Genomic DNA, 21,678 nt, shown 5'->3' on the forward strand with positions numbered 1-21,678 from the left:
TATGGAATATTAGGACTGTGATCTTATTCTGTAAATTAATAAGACCATTGATGACTTTCTCCATCAATTCTGCCCTTTTGTCATAACTCCCTTAATGGTACAAATCCAGTAATCTCAGCTTTGCAAATACTCAGACACTGAGTATTGCCCATGTTCGTGGTACATTTTCATGATGGCTCATCTGACCCCTGAAAGCCATACTGCCCAATTATACCCAACTGATTGTACCTTTTGGAGAGTGGGAGGGAACTGGAGCACCCATGAAGATCACAGAGAGAACAAACAAACTCCCTACTCTAACTGTGCTTCCCTGAGTAGTCAAGCAGTCAAAAACTTTGAAGTGAATAAGTTCCTCCCCATTTCAGTCTTTACCTGAGAATCTGATTAATCTTCTCAATATTTCAAATGATCCTTTAAACTCTGGGGAACAGAATCATAACTTCATCTCACCTCATAAGACAACCCATGACTTGGCCTATTATAATTCTACGCTCAGATTTTACTGAAGTCCTGTAAAGTTGCAGCACACTTTATTTTCAAAGTCTAATCCCTTTTGTTTTCCTGATAGGTTGCTGAACCTGCTTGCTAACTTGACAATGTCTTTATGTCGATCTAGTTTGTCCCCCTATGGTTCATAAACCACTGGTTTATTATAGGTGGTCCGCAGTTCAAGGCACATATCACTGATATCACGATTGATTGACATGTAAAACCAGGTTATAAATTTGACCACAAAACAAACACTCTTTTAAAAAAAAAGATTCATGCCAAAATGAAACAAAAATCCTGTTGGTGTGTCTGGGAAAAGGCTCAAACTTGGTAGTGTTGCCCCTAAGTGGACCTTGATGGTTGGTGGTCAGTGAAGGGGTGCTAACGGTGACCTATGGCTGAAAAATGATCAGGAACCATCGTTCTTGGAAATCCAGAATATAAATGACCCCCATGCTCCTGACTGTTAAAAATTAGTCTTTTTCACTGCCAAATTCTATATGACATTCTATCTCTCCCTTTCTTGTCCCCGTCTTTCTACAGACTCTCTACCTCTTATTCACCTCCTATTCTAGCTTTCTATCATTGTTATATTAGCAAACATCTAAAATGCAAGCAAATGATATCTCAGTCAGCTTATCTGTAAACACAAATTCTGTTGTTGCTGTTACCACACAGATAGAATTTTAACATTACAGCAAAATTGTGCTGTAGTTTGCAGCACTTTGTTAAACTTTTTATTTGGAAAAAAAGTTTAAAACAACACATCATAAGAACATGGAAGCTGGATTAATTTGGCCACTACATTCTACATGATCATGGTCAAATTTTGACCTCAAACGGCATTTTGCAGCTTGCGCAGAATTCTATCAACCTTCATTTTGAACACTGTCAATGAATGAACCTCCATATCCCTCCAAAATCCTAATGAGTTACCCCCTTTGAATGAAGAAATTTCTACTTTTTCCATTTTTTAAAATTTAGAGATTTTCCTGTGTGGTAACAAGCCCTTCAATTCCCATGCCACCCAATTACACACATGACCAAGTAACCTACTAAACCAGAGCACCTAGAGCCGTGGTTATCAGTGATTCTCAACATTTTTCCTTCCACTCACATTCCACCTTAAGTAATCCCTGTGCTATCAGTGCTCTGATGCTTAAGGTGGTATGTGAGTGGGAAGGGAAGGTTGAAAATCACAGCTCTCGACCCAATTGTTACCATTCAAAACGTACCAGGGATGTGGGTTAATTGGGTGTAAATTGGGTGGCATGGGCTCTTGCGCCAAAATAGCCTGTTATCATTCTGTATGTCTAAAAAATTTTTAAAAAAAGAACAGAACCGATATATGTCTGCATAAGAAAGACATAATTGACCTGTGAGCTCCAGATAAATGGGCTATGGAACAACCTCAGGATGCAAGAGACAAAGAACCCATAGGCTTCTTCCTAAAGCAATTAAATGTCTGCAGGAATGCAGAGTTTGTGACCATAAATATTCAGCAGAGGAAGTGTGGCTACTGAGTACATGTGACCTTTGGAGGTATGTGACATTGTTTGAGTGATTGAATCAAAGGGAAGAAGAGATGGAATGCTCCAATTGCAGAATGTGTGAAATCTGGGTCAGCATAAGAGTCCCTGATGGCTGCTCATGGAAGAGATGCATCCAGCTGCAGCCCTTTACAGGCCGTGTTAAAGAATTGGAGCTGGATGAACTTTGGATCATTTGGGAGGCAGAAGGGGTAATAGACAGAAGCTATAAGGAAACATTAACACCCAAGAGGTAAGACGGGTAACTGTCTTGAGAGGGAAGGGGAATAGACAGTCAGTGCAGAGCTCCTCTGTACCCATCTCCCACTTTGGATACTGCTGGAGGTGGGAGGGGGGGGAAATATTGCCTATATGGGCAAGGTGAAAGCCAGACCAACAACACTGTAGTCAGCTCTGAGCCAGGGAAGGGTGAAGTCAAGCAGAGTGATAGTCATAGGGAACCCAGTATTTATGGGAACAGATAGGAGATTCTGCAGCTACAAGAGTCTCCAGGATAGTGTGTTGCCTTCCGAGCGCTCGGGTCCGGGATGTCTCTGAGCGAGTGCAGAATATTCCTAAGGGGGAGAGTGAGCAGCCAGAGGTCGTAGTGCATATTGGTACCAGTAACATAGGCAGGAGTGGGGTAGAGCTCCTGCTAAGTAAATGTATAGTGTTAAGAAAGAGGTTGAAAAGCAGGACCTCCAAGGTGGTCATCTCTGGTTCTCCCGGTGCCATGAGCTTGGGAAGGTCAGACAGAACAGGAAGGTAGCTCAGACAAATGAGTGGTTGATGAGATGGTGCGGGGGCAGGGTTTCAACTTGTTGGAACATTGGATCCTTTCCTGGGGAAGTGGCAACTTATAAAAGTGGGATGAGTTGCACCTGAACTGGAGGGGAACCACTAACCTGGCAGGGAAGTTTGCTAATGCTGTTGGGAGTTTAAACTAGATTGGCAGAGGGGTGGGAACCATAGGATATAGAACATGTCTGCACAGTATAGGCCCTTCAGCCATCAATGTTGTACCGATGAATATATTCCCACCAAAAAAATGCACTAAACCCTTCCTACCTCGTAACCCTCTATGTTCTTTCATCCATGTCTCTGTCGAAGAGTCTCATAAATGCCCCAGCATGTTTAATCTTCTACCACCATCCCTGACATGGCATTCCAGGTACCCATAATTTTAGTGTAAAGAAAAAAACCTACCCTTTTTGTGCCCCTAAACTTTCCTCCCTTCACTTTGTAAAGATATCCCATCGTGTTTGCTATTCCTACCCTGAAAGAAAGGTGCTGAACGTTTATCTTATCTATGCCTCTCATAATCTTGTAGACCTCTATCAAACCTCCTCTCATCCTTCTGCGCTCCAAAGAGAAAAGTTCCAGCTCTACTAACCTTGCCTCATAAGACTTATTTTTCACTCCAGGCAACATCTTCGTAAATCTCAGCCTCACCCTTTCCATCGCTTCCACATCCTTCCTATAATGAAGTGACCAGAACACAACACAATGCTCCAAGTGTGAACTCACCAGAGATTTTTAGAGTTGCAACATGACCTCTTGACTCTTGAAATCAGTCCCCTTATTAATGAAGCCAAACATCCCATAGGCCTTCTTAACTATCCTAGCAACCTGCACAGCCACCTTGAGATATGCGTGGATTTGGACCTCAAGGTCCTTCTGTTCTCCACACTGTTAAGTATCTGATCATTAACCCTGTACTCAGCCTTCTAGTTTGACTAGAACCATAGAAACAGGCCCATTTGGCCTTGCTAGTCTGTGCTGAACCTTTTATTTGCCTAATCCCACTGGCCTGCACCTAGTCGATAGCTCTCCATAGCTCTTCCATCCATATATCTGTTTAAATTCTTTTTAAATGTTACCATTTCAGCTGGCAATTCATTCCACATTCCCACTATGTTGAGTGAAGATGTTCCCCCTAAACCTTTCCCCTTTCATCTGTAACCCATGTCCTTTAATTTCTATCTCGCCTACCATCAGTGGAATGAGCCTATCTACATTTACTCCGTCTATCTTTCATAATTTAAAATTCGTCTATCAAAGCTGACCACAGCACCTTAAAACTTAGTATCATCGGCAAACTTGATGATCCAATTTACCATGTTATCATCCAGATCATTGATATAGATGACAAACAACAATGGAACCAGCACCAATCCCTGAGGCACACAACTAGTCACAGGCCTCCAGTCTGAGAAGCAATCATCCATCACTACTCTCTGGTTTCTCCATCCAGTCATTGTCAAATCCAATTCACTACTTCACTATGAATACCTCGCGTCTGAACCTCCCTGACTAAACTCTCATGTGGGACCTTGTCAAAGTCCATGTAGACAACACCCAGAAACTTTCTTTCATCAACTTTCCTGGTAACCTCCTTGAAAAACTCTAAGATTGGTTAAACACAACCTACCACATGCTAACCCATGTTGAATATCACTAATCTGTCCCTGACCATCCAAATAATTGTATATCTGTGGTGATACACCACTAGCCTACTGCAGGGGGCAACCTGTGTACCTGCAGAAGAGCACTGGAAGGCAAGGCGACACCTAGCCAGCTGTCAATCAGCCAACCTGAATGGACTAAGCCCCTCCCAGTTGGCTGTCAATCACCCTCTGGTATATAAGCTAGATCTAGCCCCTTGAGGTCAGTCTCAGTGCAAGCACAGTACTCTCACAGCCAGTGCTGTGGAAGTTTATGTGGAATAAAGCCTGTTGAACAGACTTTATGTTTTGTGTTTACTTTTCTGCTTGATAGTGCATCACAATATCCAATCTCTTAGAACACCTTCCAACAATTTACCTACTGCTGACTTCAGGCTCACCAACCTATAATAAAGCTTTTTTTTTCCCTAAATCACAGAACAAAGTGAGCTATCCTCCAATCCTCTGGCACAACACCCATGGCTAAGGATATTATAAAATTTCTGCCAAAACAACCTCATTTCTTCTTTTAGTCTTCCTGCTTTCTTTCTTGGTTTTTCTTACAAGTACCTCATTTGCTCCAAGTTGCCTATACCTGCTGTACACCTCTCTATTCTTCCAAACCAGATCCCCAATATCCCTCGAAAACCAAAGTTTCCTTTGCCTTACAACCTTGCCTTTAATCCTGACAGGAACATACAAACTGTGTACTCTCAAAATTTCACCTTTGAAGGCTGTCCACATACCTCGTACATCCTTCCCAGAAAACAACTTATCCGAATCCATGCATTTTAGATCCTTTCTCATTTCCTCAACATTAACCTTTCTTCAATTTAAAATCTCAACCCAAGGCCCAGACCTCTCCTTCTCCATAATAAACTTGTAACTAATGGGATTATGACAACTGGACCCAAAATGTTCCCCTGCACATACATCTGTCACCTATCATGTCTCGTTCCCTAATTGGAGATCCAGATTGCTCTCTCTCAAGTTGATCCCTCCATATAATGATTTAGAAAACTTCCCTGAACACCATAGTACCATAGAAAACTACAGCACAGAAAAACAGGCCCTTCTTGTCTGTGCTGAAATATCATTCTATTAGGCCCAAAGACTGCACCCATTCTATAACCCTCCAGAACAATCCTATCCATGTATCTATCCAATTATTTTTTAAATCTTAAGAATGATCCTACATCTACAACATCAGATGGCAGCCAGTTCCAAACTCCCACAACTCTCTGAGTGAAGAAGTTCCCCCAATGTTCCCCCTAAACTTTACATCTTTCACCCTAAATATATGTCTCTCATATTTATCCCACCTAATCTAAGTAGAAAGAGCCTACTCATATTTACTCTATTTCCCTCATAATTTTGGAAACCTCGATCAAATCTCCCCTCATTTTTCTACACTCTAAGGAATAAAGTCCTAATCTGTTTAATCTTTCCCTGTAACTTAACTCTTGAAGACCCGGCAACATCCTAGTAAAACTTCTCTGCACTTTTTCAATTTTACTGATATCCTTCCTGTAGATTGGCAACCAGAATTGCACACAATATTCAAAACTTTGCCTCACTAATGTCTTATACAAACTCATCACAACATCCCAACTCCTGTACTCAATACTTTGATTTATAAAAGCCAAGATGCCAAAAGCTATCTTACAACTTTGTCTACCTGTGATGCCACTTTCAGGGAATTAGGTATCTGTATTCCCAGATCCCTTTGTTCCTCCACGCACCTCAGTGCCCTACCATTTACTATGCATGTTCTACTATGGTTTGTCCTTCCAAAATGCAACACTTCACAGTTGTCTGCATTAAATTCCATCTGCCATTTTCCGGCTCATTTTTCCAATTGGTCCAGATCCTTCTGAAAGCTTCCGTGCTTCCTAGTGTCATCAGCAAACTTGCTGATCCAATTTCCCACATTATCATCCAGGTCATAGATAGAGACAAAGACAACAAACAGCAATGGTCCCAGTACCAATCTCTGAGGCACACCACTAGTCACAGGCCTCCAGTCTGGGGAGCAACCATCCACCACTACTCCTTGTCTTCTCCCATTCAGCCAATTTTGAATCCATTTTACATCCTAGTGTCTGAACCTTCAGAACTAACATCATATGTGGGACCTTGTCAAAGGCCTTACTTTTTCTTGTTAAATTATTTTTATTCATTTTAAACAATACAAATTTTAAAATATAATGGAAACCCACTATGAAGTGTTATACATGGCTATTAAACAACTGGTACATCAAGTGTATAAACTGAAAAACACATCCCTAAATCATAGTCTGGGTAGTACATTATATTTTAAAAAAAGGGAAAGAGAAAAAGAAAAATAACAAAACCTTTTCCCATACCACTGTTGTATTATGTTATATATACTTTGCATTAAAATAAAAGCAATGGGAGAGAAAAAAAGGAATTTAAGATATAGGTCAGACAGTCAAATTATGTTGAAAAAATTATAAAGTAGGAAAATTAGTCATGAATGACCCCCCACAACATCTGAAATCTTATACCCGAATTATTAATTGTATATCAAAATTTTAGTTCTGATTTTATTACATGGATTAATTTACTGTATTCACGTCCAACTTATTAATTCACAACAATCACAGCACTTCAATTTGTCACGAGGCACCCGTTAGGGGTTCCCTTTAAGTCCATTGCTTTTTGATTTGCCCATTGAACCATAAGCAATTGCATTTCGAGAATGTACATATGTCTCAGGGATATGGAGGGCGGGGTGGGGGTGGGGGTGGGGGGGAAATCAAACACAAAGTTTCTCTCTAGGTAGATGATCTCTAACATTTAATTTCAGACCTAGTTACCTCCCTACCCCACTCCCACCCCAAAGATGTCATTACTCTCACAATTTAGTCAATTTTCAGGTTATAAATTGAATCTACACAAAAGTGAACTTTTTTTCCTTTAAATTCTCCTACGTCACTGTATGTTGCTTTTCCTTTGAAGATTGTTAAAAACCAATTTGCATATCTTGGTGTTACAATTACAAAAAATAATTCATAAACATCCTTTTAAGGAAAACTATCTTACCTTGCTAAAGCAAGTGAAACAGTCCTTAACTCAACATCTAGTTGGCCATATTAATTCTATTAAAATAAATATTTTGCCTACATTTTTGTATCTTTTTTCAATCTGTACCAATTTTTGTTCTCAAATCATTTTCGATTAGTCTCATTCAGTTATATCACCTTGTACATGGAAGGTAGACACCCTTATTACAGAAACCCAAGAGGGAGGGTGATATGGCTCTAACTAACCTTAGATTCTATTATTGGGCAGTTAATACACGATGTCTTACTTTTTGGTTTTATTTTCATAATTCTACTGACCGTCCATTAAGGGTATCTATGGAGCTGAATTCCCCTAAACATTTCTCTAATTTAGCACTTCTTGGCTCTTCACTTCCATTTCTTTCAATTAAGTTGATGGATAATCCCATTGTTGAGCATTCTGTATGAACTTGGGCACAGATTAGAAAACATTTCATAATTTTTCTCTCTTAAGTCCTATTTTATCTACTCACCTTTTTCAACCTTCTTTGTATGATATTGTTTTTCAGCAATGGTGATAATAGCTTCCTGATGTTGAATTTGCCTCACTTTCATCTTTTCAGATCTTTGCAACCCTCGCCTTTTTTTTTAGTCTCAAATTTCTGATTTCCTTAAAGTTTCTGAAACAAATTTTGTTGATGAGTTTTTTTTTAGTCTTCAACCAGGTTGAATATCTATCATTTATGAGAAGCTATTAAATTTAAAACAGGCCTTGTTACTTTAAAATTAAAAATGCCTAGGAACGGGACCTAAATTTGACTATATCAGATGAAGATTGGGATGTTATTTTTAAGATGGTTAATAGCTCTTTGCTATGTGCTCATCATTGAATATTGCAATTCAAAGAGGTACATGGAGTGCACATGTCTAAGGCTAAATTGTCTCACTTATATTCTGATACAAGTTCTTGTTGTGATAGAAGCAAGAGAGGAGAAGTTTCCTTAATTCATATGTTCTGGACTTGTCCTAGTCAGAAAAAAGTACTGGAGAGAGATTTGCTGCACCCCATCTTTAATTCTTTATGTAAAACTAATGCCAAGTCCTTTGGTTGCCCTCCTTAGTTCAACAGGAAAGGACGGTGTTCTTTTGCCTTCAGTTAAGGGTCGTACTCTTTCCTTTGCTTCTCTTTTGACTAGTGTTAGGTAAAAACATCATGAGCTGGGAATGTAGAGGGAGTCACCCAGTGCTGGGCCGTAACAAGATGCAGTTGTGACCTTGTACTCTCAAGATAAGAGTGGGGATGACAAATTGATGTGCAGGAGGCTAGCAGAGAGGGACAGCAACAGTTTATTCATTGGACAATGTCATGGTATGATAATTTACTAAGTACGTATCCTGAGGTATAAAAAAAACACCACTTGCTGATAACGGCAGAATGCGCCTTCTCCAACTAACACTGTTAGTTGCAAGTGTTACAATCCGGCAATAAAGAACAAAGAACCTTGATTTCGACTCAGTCTGGTGTTTGACTCACTCATTCATGAACAAAGCAGACCTAACACTAGACGTGCGATTTTGCTTAAATGGAAGGATGCTGCCCTGCCCACTCACGGTCAATGACTGAGGGTCATCATGCTCTGACTGAATATGGAAAATAAAGTCCATGCAGACACCATCCACAGCTTTTCCTTCACCAACATTTTCAACTTTCCTGGTAACCTCCTCAAAGAAACTCTACAAGATTCATTAAACACAACCTACCATGCACAAAGCCATGCTGACCATCCTTAATCAGCTCTTGGTTGTCAGAAAACTCTGCAATAATTGACCAAACATTCCTGGTAACTTCCTTGAAAAACTCTGTAAGATTCATTAAACATGACCTACCAAACACTGACTATCCTTAATCAGCCCTTGGTTATCAAAATACTTGTAAATCCAATCTCTCAGAACACCCTCCAATAATTTGCCCACTACTGATGTCAGGCTCACCAGCCTGTAATTTCCTGGTTTACTTTTGGAGCATTTTTTAAAACAGCAGAACAATATGGATTACCCTCCAATCATCCAGCTCCTCGCCTGTGTCTAAGGATATTTTAATTACTTCTGCCAGGGCCCCTGTAATTTCTACACTAGCCTCCTTTAAGGTCTGAGGGAATATCATGTCAGGCCTGGAGGATTGATTTATCTTTATATGCTGTAAGGCAGCAAGTAGCTCATCCTCTTTAATCTCTATGTTTCACTACTGCTCGTTTCCCTTCCTTCCTTCTACAAGTACCCCTAACGTACTTGTAGAAACCCTTCGGGTTTACCTTCACATTATCTGCCTTCCTGATTTCCTTCTTAAGTTTTTTCTTACACTTTCTTTACACCTCTAGAACCTCATTTGCTCCTTGTTGCCTATACCTGCTATAAACCTCATTGCTAATATCCCTTGAAATCCAAGGTTTCCTATGCCTGGTAACTCTGCCTTTAAACCTGACAGGAACATGCAAACTCTGCACTCTCCCAATTTCACCTTTGACAGCCTTTCACTGACTGAACATATCCTTGCCAGAAAACAACTTATCCCAATACACTCTTCCGAGATCCTTTCTCATTTCCACAAAAAAGAAAACATTTGACAAACTCCCAGCCCTTTTGAAGTGTGGGAGTCCCAGTTAATATGTGGAAATTTAAAATCTCCTACTATCACAACTTTGTTTCCTGCAGCCGTCTGCAGTTTCTCTACAGATTTGCTCCTCCAATTCTCATTGACTATTGGATGGTCTACAAAACAACCCCATAAGTGTAGTCATATCTTTCCCATTCCTCAGCTCCACTGATATATCCTCAGTAGATGAGCCCTCTGGTCTATCCTACCAGAGCACATGCTTCTATCTAAAGCAGTGGAAGCCCAGAACATTGAGCTGCCAGTCCTTCCCCTCCTGCAATCAAGTTTCACTAATTCCACTAATAGCCACAATGTCATAATTCCACGTGCCAATCCACACTCTGAGCTCATCTCCCTTTCCAACAATACTCCTTGCTTTGAAATAGATGCACCATGTGGATCTATTGCGGTTGGCGCAATACCGTTTCTACCATGTGGAACCCATTGACTTCTAACGGTACATGAAATTTTTCACATCATCTTTTCCCTCCTCCACTCCTCTATCTGTACTGTCACTCTGGTTCCCATCCCCCTGCAAATCTAGTTTAAACCCACCATAGCAGCAAAGCAAACCTTTTCCCTATTACCTTTTTTAAAAAAAACAAGGGGACCACATTTGTCATTTTCCAATCCCCTGTGGCCAAGGAGGTCTCAAAGATCATAGCCACTACCCTAGCTATTTCTTCCTCCCCATTCCACAGCAACATGGAATATATCATTTCTGGCCCCAGAGACACATGAATCTTAAAGTTTTTAAGAAGATCCAACACTTCTACTTCCTTAATCTCAACATATTCCAGCACACAAATATGTTCTATTATGACCTCACCCTGATTAAGCTCCTTTTCTCTTGTAAATACTGATGCAAAGTATTCATTTAGGACCTCCGCAACCTCCTTCGCTTCCTTTATCTTTACATGGCCCCACCTTCATTCTTATCATCATTCTGTTCTTCACACCTATTCAACCTCTCCCAAGTCCTTTCTTAAGAACCTTCTCAGTTACCATCTAATTCTCATGAGCCCTTCCTGTTTCCTGCTTTCTAAATCTAATGTACACTTCCTTCTTCCTGTTAACAAGCTCCCTCACCTGTTTTGTCAACCACAGTCCTTTTCCTCCCCTCTTTTTCCTGTCCAAGTGGAACAAACCTATCCTGAATCCAGCACAAGTGGTCCCTAAATTTCCTCCACATTAGTTCTGTGCTTTCTCCTTTGAACATTTGTTTCCAATTTACTCTCACTAATTCCTATCTCATCCCATTATATTTAGCACTTCCCTAAATGAACACTTTCCCATTTTATTGTGGTCCATGGCTATGCTAAAGGTCAGGGAGTTGTCATCACTCTCTCTGAAATGCTCCCCCACCTAACCAGATTCATTACCCAGTATTAGATCCCATATGACTTCTCCTCTCATCGGCTTGTCCAAATACTGTGTCAGGAATCATTCTTGGATACACCCAAAAAATTCAGTCCTATCTATCTCTCTTGCAGTCAAGAAGTGCTAGTGTGAAGAAGCAGAGATTGTTGGTGCAGGAGTAGAGACAGCTGGCAGGTAGTTTGTGTGGAAGGTCATGGAGATAGGGTAAAATTGCAGACATAGAGAGGAGTTGCAATATATCATGGACATAGAGTCAAAAAAGTGACAAATATAGGGCTTAATGTAACACAAGTAAATTACATGACGTTGTAGTACAATTACAAATTGGCAAATATAATATTGTGGCCATCACAGTCATGGCTAACGGAGGGATGGCGAAGGATAACACGTTGTATCAAAAGGAAATGTGGGTAAACAGAGGGGAGGTGTGGCTCTATTGGTGAGGAATAACATTAAATCATTAGAGAGAGGTATCATCAGATTAGAAGATATAGAATCATTGTTGAATGAGTTTAAGAAATGACAAGAATAAAAATACACTATTAGGAGTTATCAAGAGACCTCTAAACTGTAGACAGAATGTGGACTGAAAATGTAGGTCAGAGGAGCAATGTTTTGGTAGTAATGGGGAATTTTAAACATGCAATTAGACTGGAAAAATAAGGTCAGGTCTGGATTTCAAGAGGAAGATCTGTAGAATTCCAACAAGATGGCTTTTTAGAACAGTTTGTGGCTGAGCTGACCAGGGAAATGGCAATTCTGGATTTGGTATTGTGTAATAAACCACAGAGATATGAAGGTAACGGAATCCTTAGGAGGCAGAGATCACCACATGATAGAATTCACCATGAAGTTTGAGAGGAAGGAACTAAAATAAGATGTGTCACTATACCAGTGGAACAAAAAGGATGACAGAGCTATGAGAGAGAAACTAGCAAAAATTCATTGGAAAGAAACACTGGGGGGGGGGGGGAAATGGAGGGAGGGAGATGGCAGAGGAACAATGGCTGGAGTTACTGTGAGAAATTAGGAGAGTGCAGCGTAAGAATCTTCCAAAAAAAAGAAATATTTCAATGGACACGACTGTGCCTGAAAAGAGAAGACAAAGCCAAAGAAAGGGCCTACTTGGAAGCAAAAAGTAATGGGAAGATAGAGGACTGTGAAGCTTTTAAAGGAATACATCAGGCAACTAAGAAGGTCATTGGGAATGAAAGGACGAACCTTCGAAGGAGGTTAGGAAATAATATCAAAGAGGATTCCCAAAGTTATTTTTAGTAAGAGTAAAATAAAAGCAAGAGAAAATAAATGACCAATACAAAATGAGGCTGGAGAAATTGTAATGGGATACAAGGAGTGAATATTTTCCATGAGTCTTCACTGTGGAAGACATTAACAGTATACAAGAGTGTCTGGGAAAAGAGGCGAGTTCATTCATTCATCATCACCAGAGTGAAGGGGTTTGGGAAGTTGAAAGATCTTAGGGTAAATAAATCTCCCAGACCAGATGGAATGCACCCTCGGGTTCTGAAAGAAATAATTAGAGATTATGAAGGTACGACTAATGATCGTCCAAGAATCAATAGATTTGGCAAGGTTCCAGAGGAGTATAAAATTGCAAAGGTCACTGCTATTTCAAAAAGGAGAGAGGCCGCATAAAGGAAATTATCGACCTGTTAGCCAAACGTGGTTGGGAAGTTGTTAAGAGTTGATTTTCAAGGATGAAATTAACTGGAATTTTTGAGGAAATCTAAGCATGATAGATAAAGGACCTGCAGTGGATGTTGTACATTTAGACTTTCAAAAGGCCTTTGACAAGGTGGTACACATGAGGCTGATTCACAAAGTTATAGCTCATGGAATTACAGGAAAGATACTCAACACCCAACCCCAACCAACCAATTTTCCCCTGCAGCCGCTTCAACCGTGTCTGCCTGTCCCGCATCGGACTTGTCAGCCACAAACGAGCCTGCAGCTGACGTGGACTTTTACCCCCTCCATAAATCTTCATCCGCGAAGCCAAGCAAAGACTCGCATGGGTAGAGCACTGGCCATTCAGCAGGAATAAAGCAATCCTATTCTGGTTGGCTATTGGTTATCAGTAATGTACCACAGGGGTCAGTGTTGTAGTCCCATCTTTTTACATTGTATTTTAATGAGGTGCTTGAGGAGATTCGGTATGTCACCCAAAATTCTTATAAACTTCTACAAGTGTACCAATGAGAGCATTCTGGATGGTTGCATCAGTTTCTGGTATGGAGGTGCTAATGCTCAGGCCATGAAAAAACTCCACAGGGTTATTAATTTGGCCTGTGACATTGCAGAAACCGGTCTTCATTCCATCGAGGACATCTACAAGAGGTGGTGCCTTAAGAAAGCAGCCTTTATCATCAAGGACCCCAACACCCAGCTCACTTCACTCTGCTACCATCAGGAAAAGGGTACAGGAGCCTGAACATGAGCATTCAGCAGCTCAAGGAGTTTCTTCCCCCTGCCATCAGATTCCTGAATGAGCAATGAACCACAGACAGAGCCTTTGTCTTTATCTTGCACTATTTTTATTTATTTTGTACAGTGGTTATATAAATGGTTGCACTGTGACGCTACCACAAAACAATGAATTTGATGACATGTTCATGACAATAAATAAAGATTCTGATTTGGATTGCAGAATAAATGGCTTTGTGGCTAAGTTTGCAGGTGATACAAAGGTAGGCGGAGGTACAAAGATAGGCGGAAGAAATTGAGGGGTTGCAGGGAGACAGATTGATCATGAGAATGGGCAAAAATAGTGGCAAATAGGGCAACACGGTTGGCGCAATACCGTAACAGAATCAGCAATCAGGACCGGGGTTCGAATCCTGGGCTGTCTGTAAGAAGTTTGTACTTTCTCCCTGTGTCTGCATTGATTTTCCCTGGGGGATCTGGTTTCTCACCCACCATTTGAAACCTACCAGTCAATTAGGTGTAAATGGGCAGCATGGACTCATGGGCTGAAATGGCCTGTTATCGTGCTATGTCTATAAAAAAATTAATACAATGTTGGAATGCACATGGTTGTGCACTTTGGTAGAAGGAAATAAAAGGGTAGACTATTATTTAGATGGGGAGAAAATTCAAAATTTAGAGGTGCAAAGGGACTTGGGAGTCTTCAAGTTAAACGTCAGCTTGAGTCTGGGGTAAAGGCGGCAAATTCAATGTTGGCATTCATATCCAGAGGAGTAGGATACAAAAGCAAAGATGTGATGTTGAGGCAGTAGTGAGGTGTTACTTGGAGTATGGGAGACAGTTATGGGCTCCTTATTTTTAAAATGCATTTATAAATTTAGAACTGCATAAATAAAGCACATAATGAAAAATAATTCAAATCAATACAAATACATGTAGTGTATAAAAAGCGAAAGAATAAGAAAACCTCCCTATATACCACTCCCTCCTCAGTCTATCCCCCCTACAAAGAAAAAAGAAAAAGAGAAAAGAAAAATAACAATGGGACAAGAGACCTTCAACAGGGGTGCCTATTACTTTAAAGTCTCTGATAATATACTGAGATTTTAAGGAGAAAGGGAATGTCAGAGCTTAATTTTGTAAATAAGGGCACCAAATCTTCCAAAATATATGTTATTTGTCTCTTAAATTATGTCATTTTTTTCAAGTGGTATTCAGCTCCAGACTAGCATGCCATCGTTCCTTACCCAAATCTGTATCAGACTTCCAAGTTATGGCAATACATTTTCTGGCTATTGCTAAAGCAATTTGAACAAACTTCTTTTGATACATATTCAATTTCAATTTAGGTTCAATATTCTTAATATCACTCAATAAAAATAACATTGGATCCTGTGGGAATTTAATCTGTTATTCGTTCCAATAAATTACTATTTCTAACCAAAAAGGTTTAACTCTAGGACACTGCCAAGTAGAATGCAAAACTGTACCAATTTCCTGTCCACGTGTGAAACATAAATCCGAAAAGATCGGATTGATTTAAAAAAAAACTTATGTGGTGTTAGATATAACTGATGAATAAAATTATATTTGCACCATTCTCTGTCACACATTATTGTATTTTTCATATTTTCTCCACATATCCCAATCCAATCTCATTCATCTATTCAAATATACTTCCATCTTTGTCTAGAATTATGAAGCTCTATTTTTTAGACTAGCTATGGGCTCCTTATTTAAGGAAGGATATGCTGGCATTGGAGAGGGGTTTTAGAGAAGATTTGCAAGAATTATTCTGGGAATGAAAGGATTAGCATGTGATGCTCTAGGACTGTATTTGTTGGAGTTCAGAAGAATAAGGTGGGATCTCCAAAGCATTTTGAGTGTTGAAAGGCCTGGACAGAGCAGATGTAGCAAAGTTGTTTTGCATGGTAGAGGAGTCAAGAACAAGAAAGCGCAACTTCAGGATTATCTACAAACACAGTCAGATGATAATAAACATGGAGTGCTTCATTGATCACTCGAGCTGGAATTGAAATCCAGTGAGAGCTCTAACTTCCACCCTGAGGCTGCTTCACCACTGTGACAAACTGTCTCCAGGCTCCTTTCCACAACGTGTTCCTCCAGATTTCAACCAACACAAAGGGAAACCCTTCACATAAGTCCCATTATCCCTCACCAACTTCTTCTTTCTACCTTGAAGAGACATCCAGAATTCTTCACTTACATACCGTGGTCTTTTCATTTTACGTGGCCAAGCATTCACTCCCTCCATAGAGCAACAGGCCCTTCAGCCCATGATGACTGTCCTGAATATGATGCTTGCATTGCCCTATTCACTGCATGTTTTGTCTAAAGGTCTCTTAACCTACTACTGTTATATCCCTTTCCACCACCACCCGTGCCAACCTGTTCCAGGCAGCGACAACTTTATTAAAGATTATGGTCCCCACATCTCCTTTAAACTATCACCTCACCCAACATTTGACATTATTACCCTGGAAAAGAAGATTCTGACAGTTTACCCTATCAATGCCTCTCATAATTTCATAAACATCTATGTCACAAATAATGGGGACTAAATTACCATGGGATCCAATGTTATTTTTATTGTGATATTAAGAATATTGAACCCAAGTTGAAATTGAATATGTATCAAAAGATGTTTGTTCAAATTGCTTTAGCAATAGCCAGAAAATGTATCGCCATGATTTGGACATCTGATATGGATTTGGGTAAGGAACGATGGCATGCTGAAGTCTGGAGTTATAGACCGCTTGAGAAAATGACTTTTAATTTAAGAGACAAATATCATATATTTTGGAAAATATGGAGCCCTTATTTACAAAAGATAGGTGTTAATATTTAAATGAAGCTCTGACATTCCCTTTTTCCTTGTCTCAGTATATTATAAGAGACTTTAAAGTAATAGTCACCCCTGTTGAGGGTCTCTTGTCTCTTTTTTCCCCTCTTTGTTGGGGGGTAGAGGGGGGAGGGGCAGTATATGGGGGTTTTCATTTTTTTATTTTATATACCATATGAGTATGTATTGTTTAGAATTGTCTTTAATTATGTGTTTTAAAGTGTGGTTTTAAACTAATAAATATTTAAAAAAAAACATCTATCAGGTCTCCCCTTCCTTTCGCGTCCTTTGTCTACCTGCATGCTCGATTGTGATTCTGACTTCAGGTACTGTCTTTGTGGAGTTCTCCCTGTGACTGCGTGGATCTCCTCCCACAAAACTCTCCCCCCGCCGTGTGAGTTCCAGGTTAATTGGCCCCTGTTAATTACTCTTCGTGTGTAAGATCGGGGGTGTTGAAGGGAATGTGGAGAGAAGAGATTATAAGGCAAAACAAGGAGGAAATTTCGGTTCAATTGACAATATTGTGTGGCAATATGGATCGTGCATCTCAAGGAAGGCAAAGATCATGTTGGGGAAAAGGTTGTCTACGTTAAAGCAGCTCCACTTTCAACATGTAAGGGCGGCTGGATTAAACAGAAATAATTGATCGTTGAAAGTTTCCATTCAGTTATTTCACTCGCAAATCAGTGCGCTGGTGAGTCGCGAATATTTCGGGCAAGCAGAACAAGTGCTTGGGCACCAGGAACTGAACTGCTGGACTCATGTGTTTTATTGTGTTTTCATGTCATCACTGATATTTAAAAATCCGTCCAGAAAGTAAATGCTGGTCCCCGTGGGAATCGGCGACATCTCCCTCCAGCAACCTGTAAGCACTTTTAAACGAGGTCTTTCCACCTCAGTCCACTAAATAACTTGAACATGCTTTGCAGCCAGAGGATTAAATGGGCAAAGGCGCGGGGCAAGTGCGATGCGAGTCGGTGAACAATAACCCCAGCCAATCGCACCCGCTGGAACAGAGTGCGGCAAGCCCCTCGCTTCCAAGCGGTTGCCCGAAGAGCCGCATTCGGCTACCGCAGTGCAGTAGCGAGCTGCCGCCACGTCGTGGCTCTACTTGCTTGGCCTCGGCGCACCTGGGAGGCGGGCGAGCGCCCGCCCCAACCCTCGGCACCAGCCCCCGCCGGCTCGCCGCCTCCACGGGCCAGTCCCGCCGCCTCTCTTTGTGTGAGGAGAAACACCACCTCCCCCCGCCCCACCACCGGCCACTGCAAAAGTAAACACCCCTTTCCCTTCGTTTCTGCCCCCAAAGGAATTCCTTATCGTGCTCGCATTAAACGGAGCAGAACCAGAAAGCAGGCGAGCGCCCCACTGCCCAGCGCGGAACACAAATACCCACATCGCCGATGGTTCATTTTGGTTTTTTTTTTAAAAGTCTCTTAGGACATGCCTGACGCCCAGAATCGTTTTGCCTTGAATGCTTTGTGAATGCATGTCCTGAAGTGACCCGTGGTTACAGTACCTGCTGTTCAACAGTTCGTCCCTGATCCGGTCTCCGGAGCCAGGGGGGTCACAGACAGGAGTGGACTGAACCAAACGAGCGCATCATTTAATTACCATCGACCGCTGCCAAATGGCACATTATTCATTACAACATCCACCGCAAACATGATTCAAATCGTCAAAGAGCGTAGGGAGCATCTGAAATGATTGGCGTTTAGTTTACATTATGTGCAATGTTGTAAAAGTTGAGCGAGTCTCCGGCGCTTCTCGTACCGTTTGACTGCGGTGGGTTCAGCTGGGTCATGGTGGTAGAGAGAGAGGAAGGGAGTGAAGGGGGCGGCGATTACCTGCGGGTCATCCCGGTTCTGCAGCCTTTCCTTGCCGCCCGCGGTCGTGATTTGCACCCCCGGGTTATCGGCCGAGCTGGAGCCGGAGCTCTCGCTCGCCACGCTGGCCGCGTCGCTGGAAGCCTCGGTACCCCGCGACGAGCCATGCTGACCCGTGCTCCTTGGGTCCCGCGAACTCCGGCGGCCGACGCTGAGTGCATCGAAATCCAAAGTCTTGCTTTCGTAAGCTCCTTCCACCGAGCAGAACATGCCCCCGTATTTCTGCCGCGGGACCTGTGCAGTCGTGCCTGGTCTGGCCAGGTACACGGGGAGATCGTCGTCCTTGTCCCGGTTCCTCCTATCCTCGGCCATTGATCTGGGTGGGCGATGCAAGGAAAGACGGGGAGCGGATGGAGATATTGGGGAACTAGAGGCTGTTATGGCGAGCCGCTAGTGGCAGACTGTTTTTGAAATCCCTTGACACGGAAGTGATAACGCGTGAACACCGCACACTGAACGCATTTTAAAGCACAGTTACCCCCCCTCCGGTTTGCCTGGGCTTTCGTCGGAGACCGCCTGTAGATGAACGGCTGCAGCCAGCAGCCCCAACTGACTGGCTGCGGGCAGTTGCTGCCCTGGGACCCGAGACTGATGTCACAAGGGGAAGTGGGGGGGGGGGGGGGGGTGGGGTTTAAAGAACACAGCGCCCCTCACCTTCAACCACTGAGCCACAGGCGAGTTGTCGCTCTCCAAAAAGATAAACGTATCAAAATGCAATGACCTGCTATCTTCAATTAGAACGATTTGCACACCAGCTTGGTAGGGTAGGGGCGAGGGAAGACGGCTGAGGCTTTCAGACTGTCAAGCGGGATGCTGCTTAATATATTTTCGAACCAGTTCTAGATTTTTGCTGGGAACTCAAAGGGGAAAATAAACTCAGGTCACTGCTTGCACCTCTCTGTTCTGCAGCGGTGGGGTTCCAGTTATCCGGTGGGAGACTGCGGTCGCTCCTTCATGGACCATATTAAACACCGTGTGTATCACTATCGGGGACCACAAATCTGTCGTGTAGTTGGCGAAATAAAAGTGGCATCATAAAAGAGTTAGCACAAGAACGGTGGACCGAATGCCCTCTCTCTCGGCTCTTTGTCCGAAGTGCGACAAACGCAACTACTAAAGTTTGTAAGTGTCATGCTATGCAAAAACATGCGATCAACACAAGCGATCAGGCAACAGGAATTTAAAAGAATAATCAAAATTAAACTGGTGTCGCTCATTTATTAGTCGCGTCATTCAAGGTTATCGACCACGAACCTTCTACATTTTTTTTTCTGCAGATAACCTGCATGCTATCCATCCGTTTAACCAGGGGAGTTGCAACCTGTGCTCCTCTATCACAGGCATTATTCTTTGAGCAATAGCTACCAGACCTGTTAAGAATTTTGAAGATTGCCGTCAATCGGAAAAGGACAATTGCATTGAATCGGATGTGACAGAATTCGGTTAAGGTTAACATTAAACGGTTTACTCTGGTTTCCAAGCAAAGAGCTGTTTTTTGTTCAATCCTGACTTGAAGCCGTCTGTTAATCACAGCATTACAGCTACAATTTACAATAAAGGCTGCTATTTAATCGTCCCAATTGTTTTCACGCCAGGAAATATGAAGTTGAGTTATTTTACTCGATGACCGTCTTCACCCTGAACGAATAGAGTTGATTTTAATAACCGTCTACTCCTGACGATCTTTCTCAGTCCCGATATATTCCTGCCCATTTATTTCTCACTGGGTCTTGGTTATTCGCTGGGAACCGCTCGCTGCCCTGCCCATTTCGCCGGCAGCACTTGACTTCTCCCGGTTTGTCCTGTGCGAGGGACGGCGTTCCCAGAGGGAACTGTCCTTTCAGCACCTAATCGATCCGCCTGATTCGCCAAACATTCCAACCGACCATTGAATGATCGCCAAGAAAACTGGCCCGGGAGTCACGACGATTCCCAGGCGGTTAGAAGATCAAGGCTCCACAGATCTCGCCATCAGATCTACTGTGATGCATATTCTTTTTTTGCTTTTTCTAGATTAGATAGAAAAGACGATTCGTGGCTCTCTTTAGTGGGGTTCGACTCTATCGAGGAGTTCGTTTATGTTAGCGCTCAGGAGAACAAATAAACATTTCTGTTGCAACACCTGGTATTTGAACAGTGAAAACTTGGTGAACTTTTGAAAAGTCATTGATTGGGTATGTATTAGGTTGGGACATCCTGTGTCCTGGCAACGAAATGCAAGACTTTTTCTAGTGGGAGATTTGTAATATCAAAGCCTTGTTGCAATTGTTGCATTTATATTCACCCCCAAAATGCAGTTCACACGATTTATTCTCCAACTGCCAACAATGCTTAACAATAACCCTTAACAATAACCCTTGCCTATTTTTGAAAAAAAAAATCTCTGCTCAAAGGGCATTGATTTAATTGAATCGACAAAGAATTGACATCAAGGACATCTACATAAAGCCATGTTGTAGTGGGCCAAGCGACCGCGCGGTTAGATGGGCCAAATTGCCGCCCCAGTTGGTTGGTACAAGGTGGTGTGGGCCTCTATTCCCTTCTCAGGAGAAGCCCGCATTTGGCGACATGCGTTGCCTGGTTGCGCATCACTGGCCAGGCAGCGACTCCGCGACACTTTGACGTCTAATGCGCCCCAGACAGGAAGTGGGTTGTCCCCTAAAAAGAGGGCAAGAGATTCACCAATTACTGGTTCACCCTCGTGTTGTGTGGATGTACTTCATTTCAGCAGTGCTGCAGTTAGCAGCTGGTACAGTGTCTTAAAGAAGCAGCCTCTATCCTCAAGGACCCCCATCACCCAGGCCAGGCCCTCTTCACTCTGCTACCATTGAGAAAAAGGTACAGGAGCCTGAAGACAAGCACTCAGCGGCACAGGGACAGCTTCTTCCCTGCTGCTGTCAGATTCCTGAATCATCAATGAACTTACTTACTGCCTTATTTTTCGTGGATTATTATTTTTATAATCT

General features: G+C 42.0%; 1 protein-coding gene and 1 long non-coding RNA gene across 3 annotated transcripts in view; one reads left to right on the plus strand and one right to left on the minus strand.

Moving 5' to 3' along the window:
- The window catches only part of LOC138743634 (dihydropyrimidinase-related protein 3-like), a 198,683-nt gene extending 179,411 nt beyond the window's left edge, over nt 1-19,272 (minus strand). For both annotated transcript variants that reach the window (XM_069899160.1, XM_069899159.1), the window contains exon 1: nt 18,674-19,272. In XM_069899160.1, coding sequence (XP_069755261.1) covers nt 18,674-19,024 — 351 coding nt within the window. In that variant the 5' untranslated portion in view covers nt 19,025-19,272. The remainder of the gene's footprint in view (nt 1-18,673) is intronic.
- An 82-nt stretch (nt 19,273-19,354) lies between these two features.
- On the plus strand, nt 19,355-20,288 carry LOC138742932 (uncharacterized). Its single transcript, XR_011344525.1, has 2 exons — nt 19,355-19,834; nt 19,990-20,288. It is a non-coding gene; the product is annotated as an uncharacterized lncRNA (long non-coding RNA).
- The last annotated feature ends 1,390 nt before the right edge of the window (nt 20,289-21,678 follow it).

This window comes from Narcine bancroftii, chromosome 9 (assembly GCF_036971445.1).
Source record: "Narcine bancroftii isolate sNarBan1 chromosome 9, sNarBan1.hap1, whole genome shotgun sequence".
Taxonomy (NCBI): Eukaryota; Metazoa; Chordata; class Chondrichthyes; order Torpediniformes; family Narcinidae; genus Narcine; species Narcine bancroftii.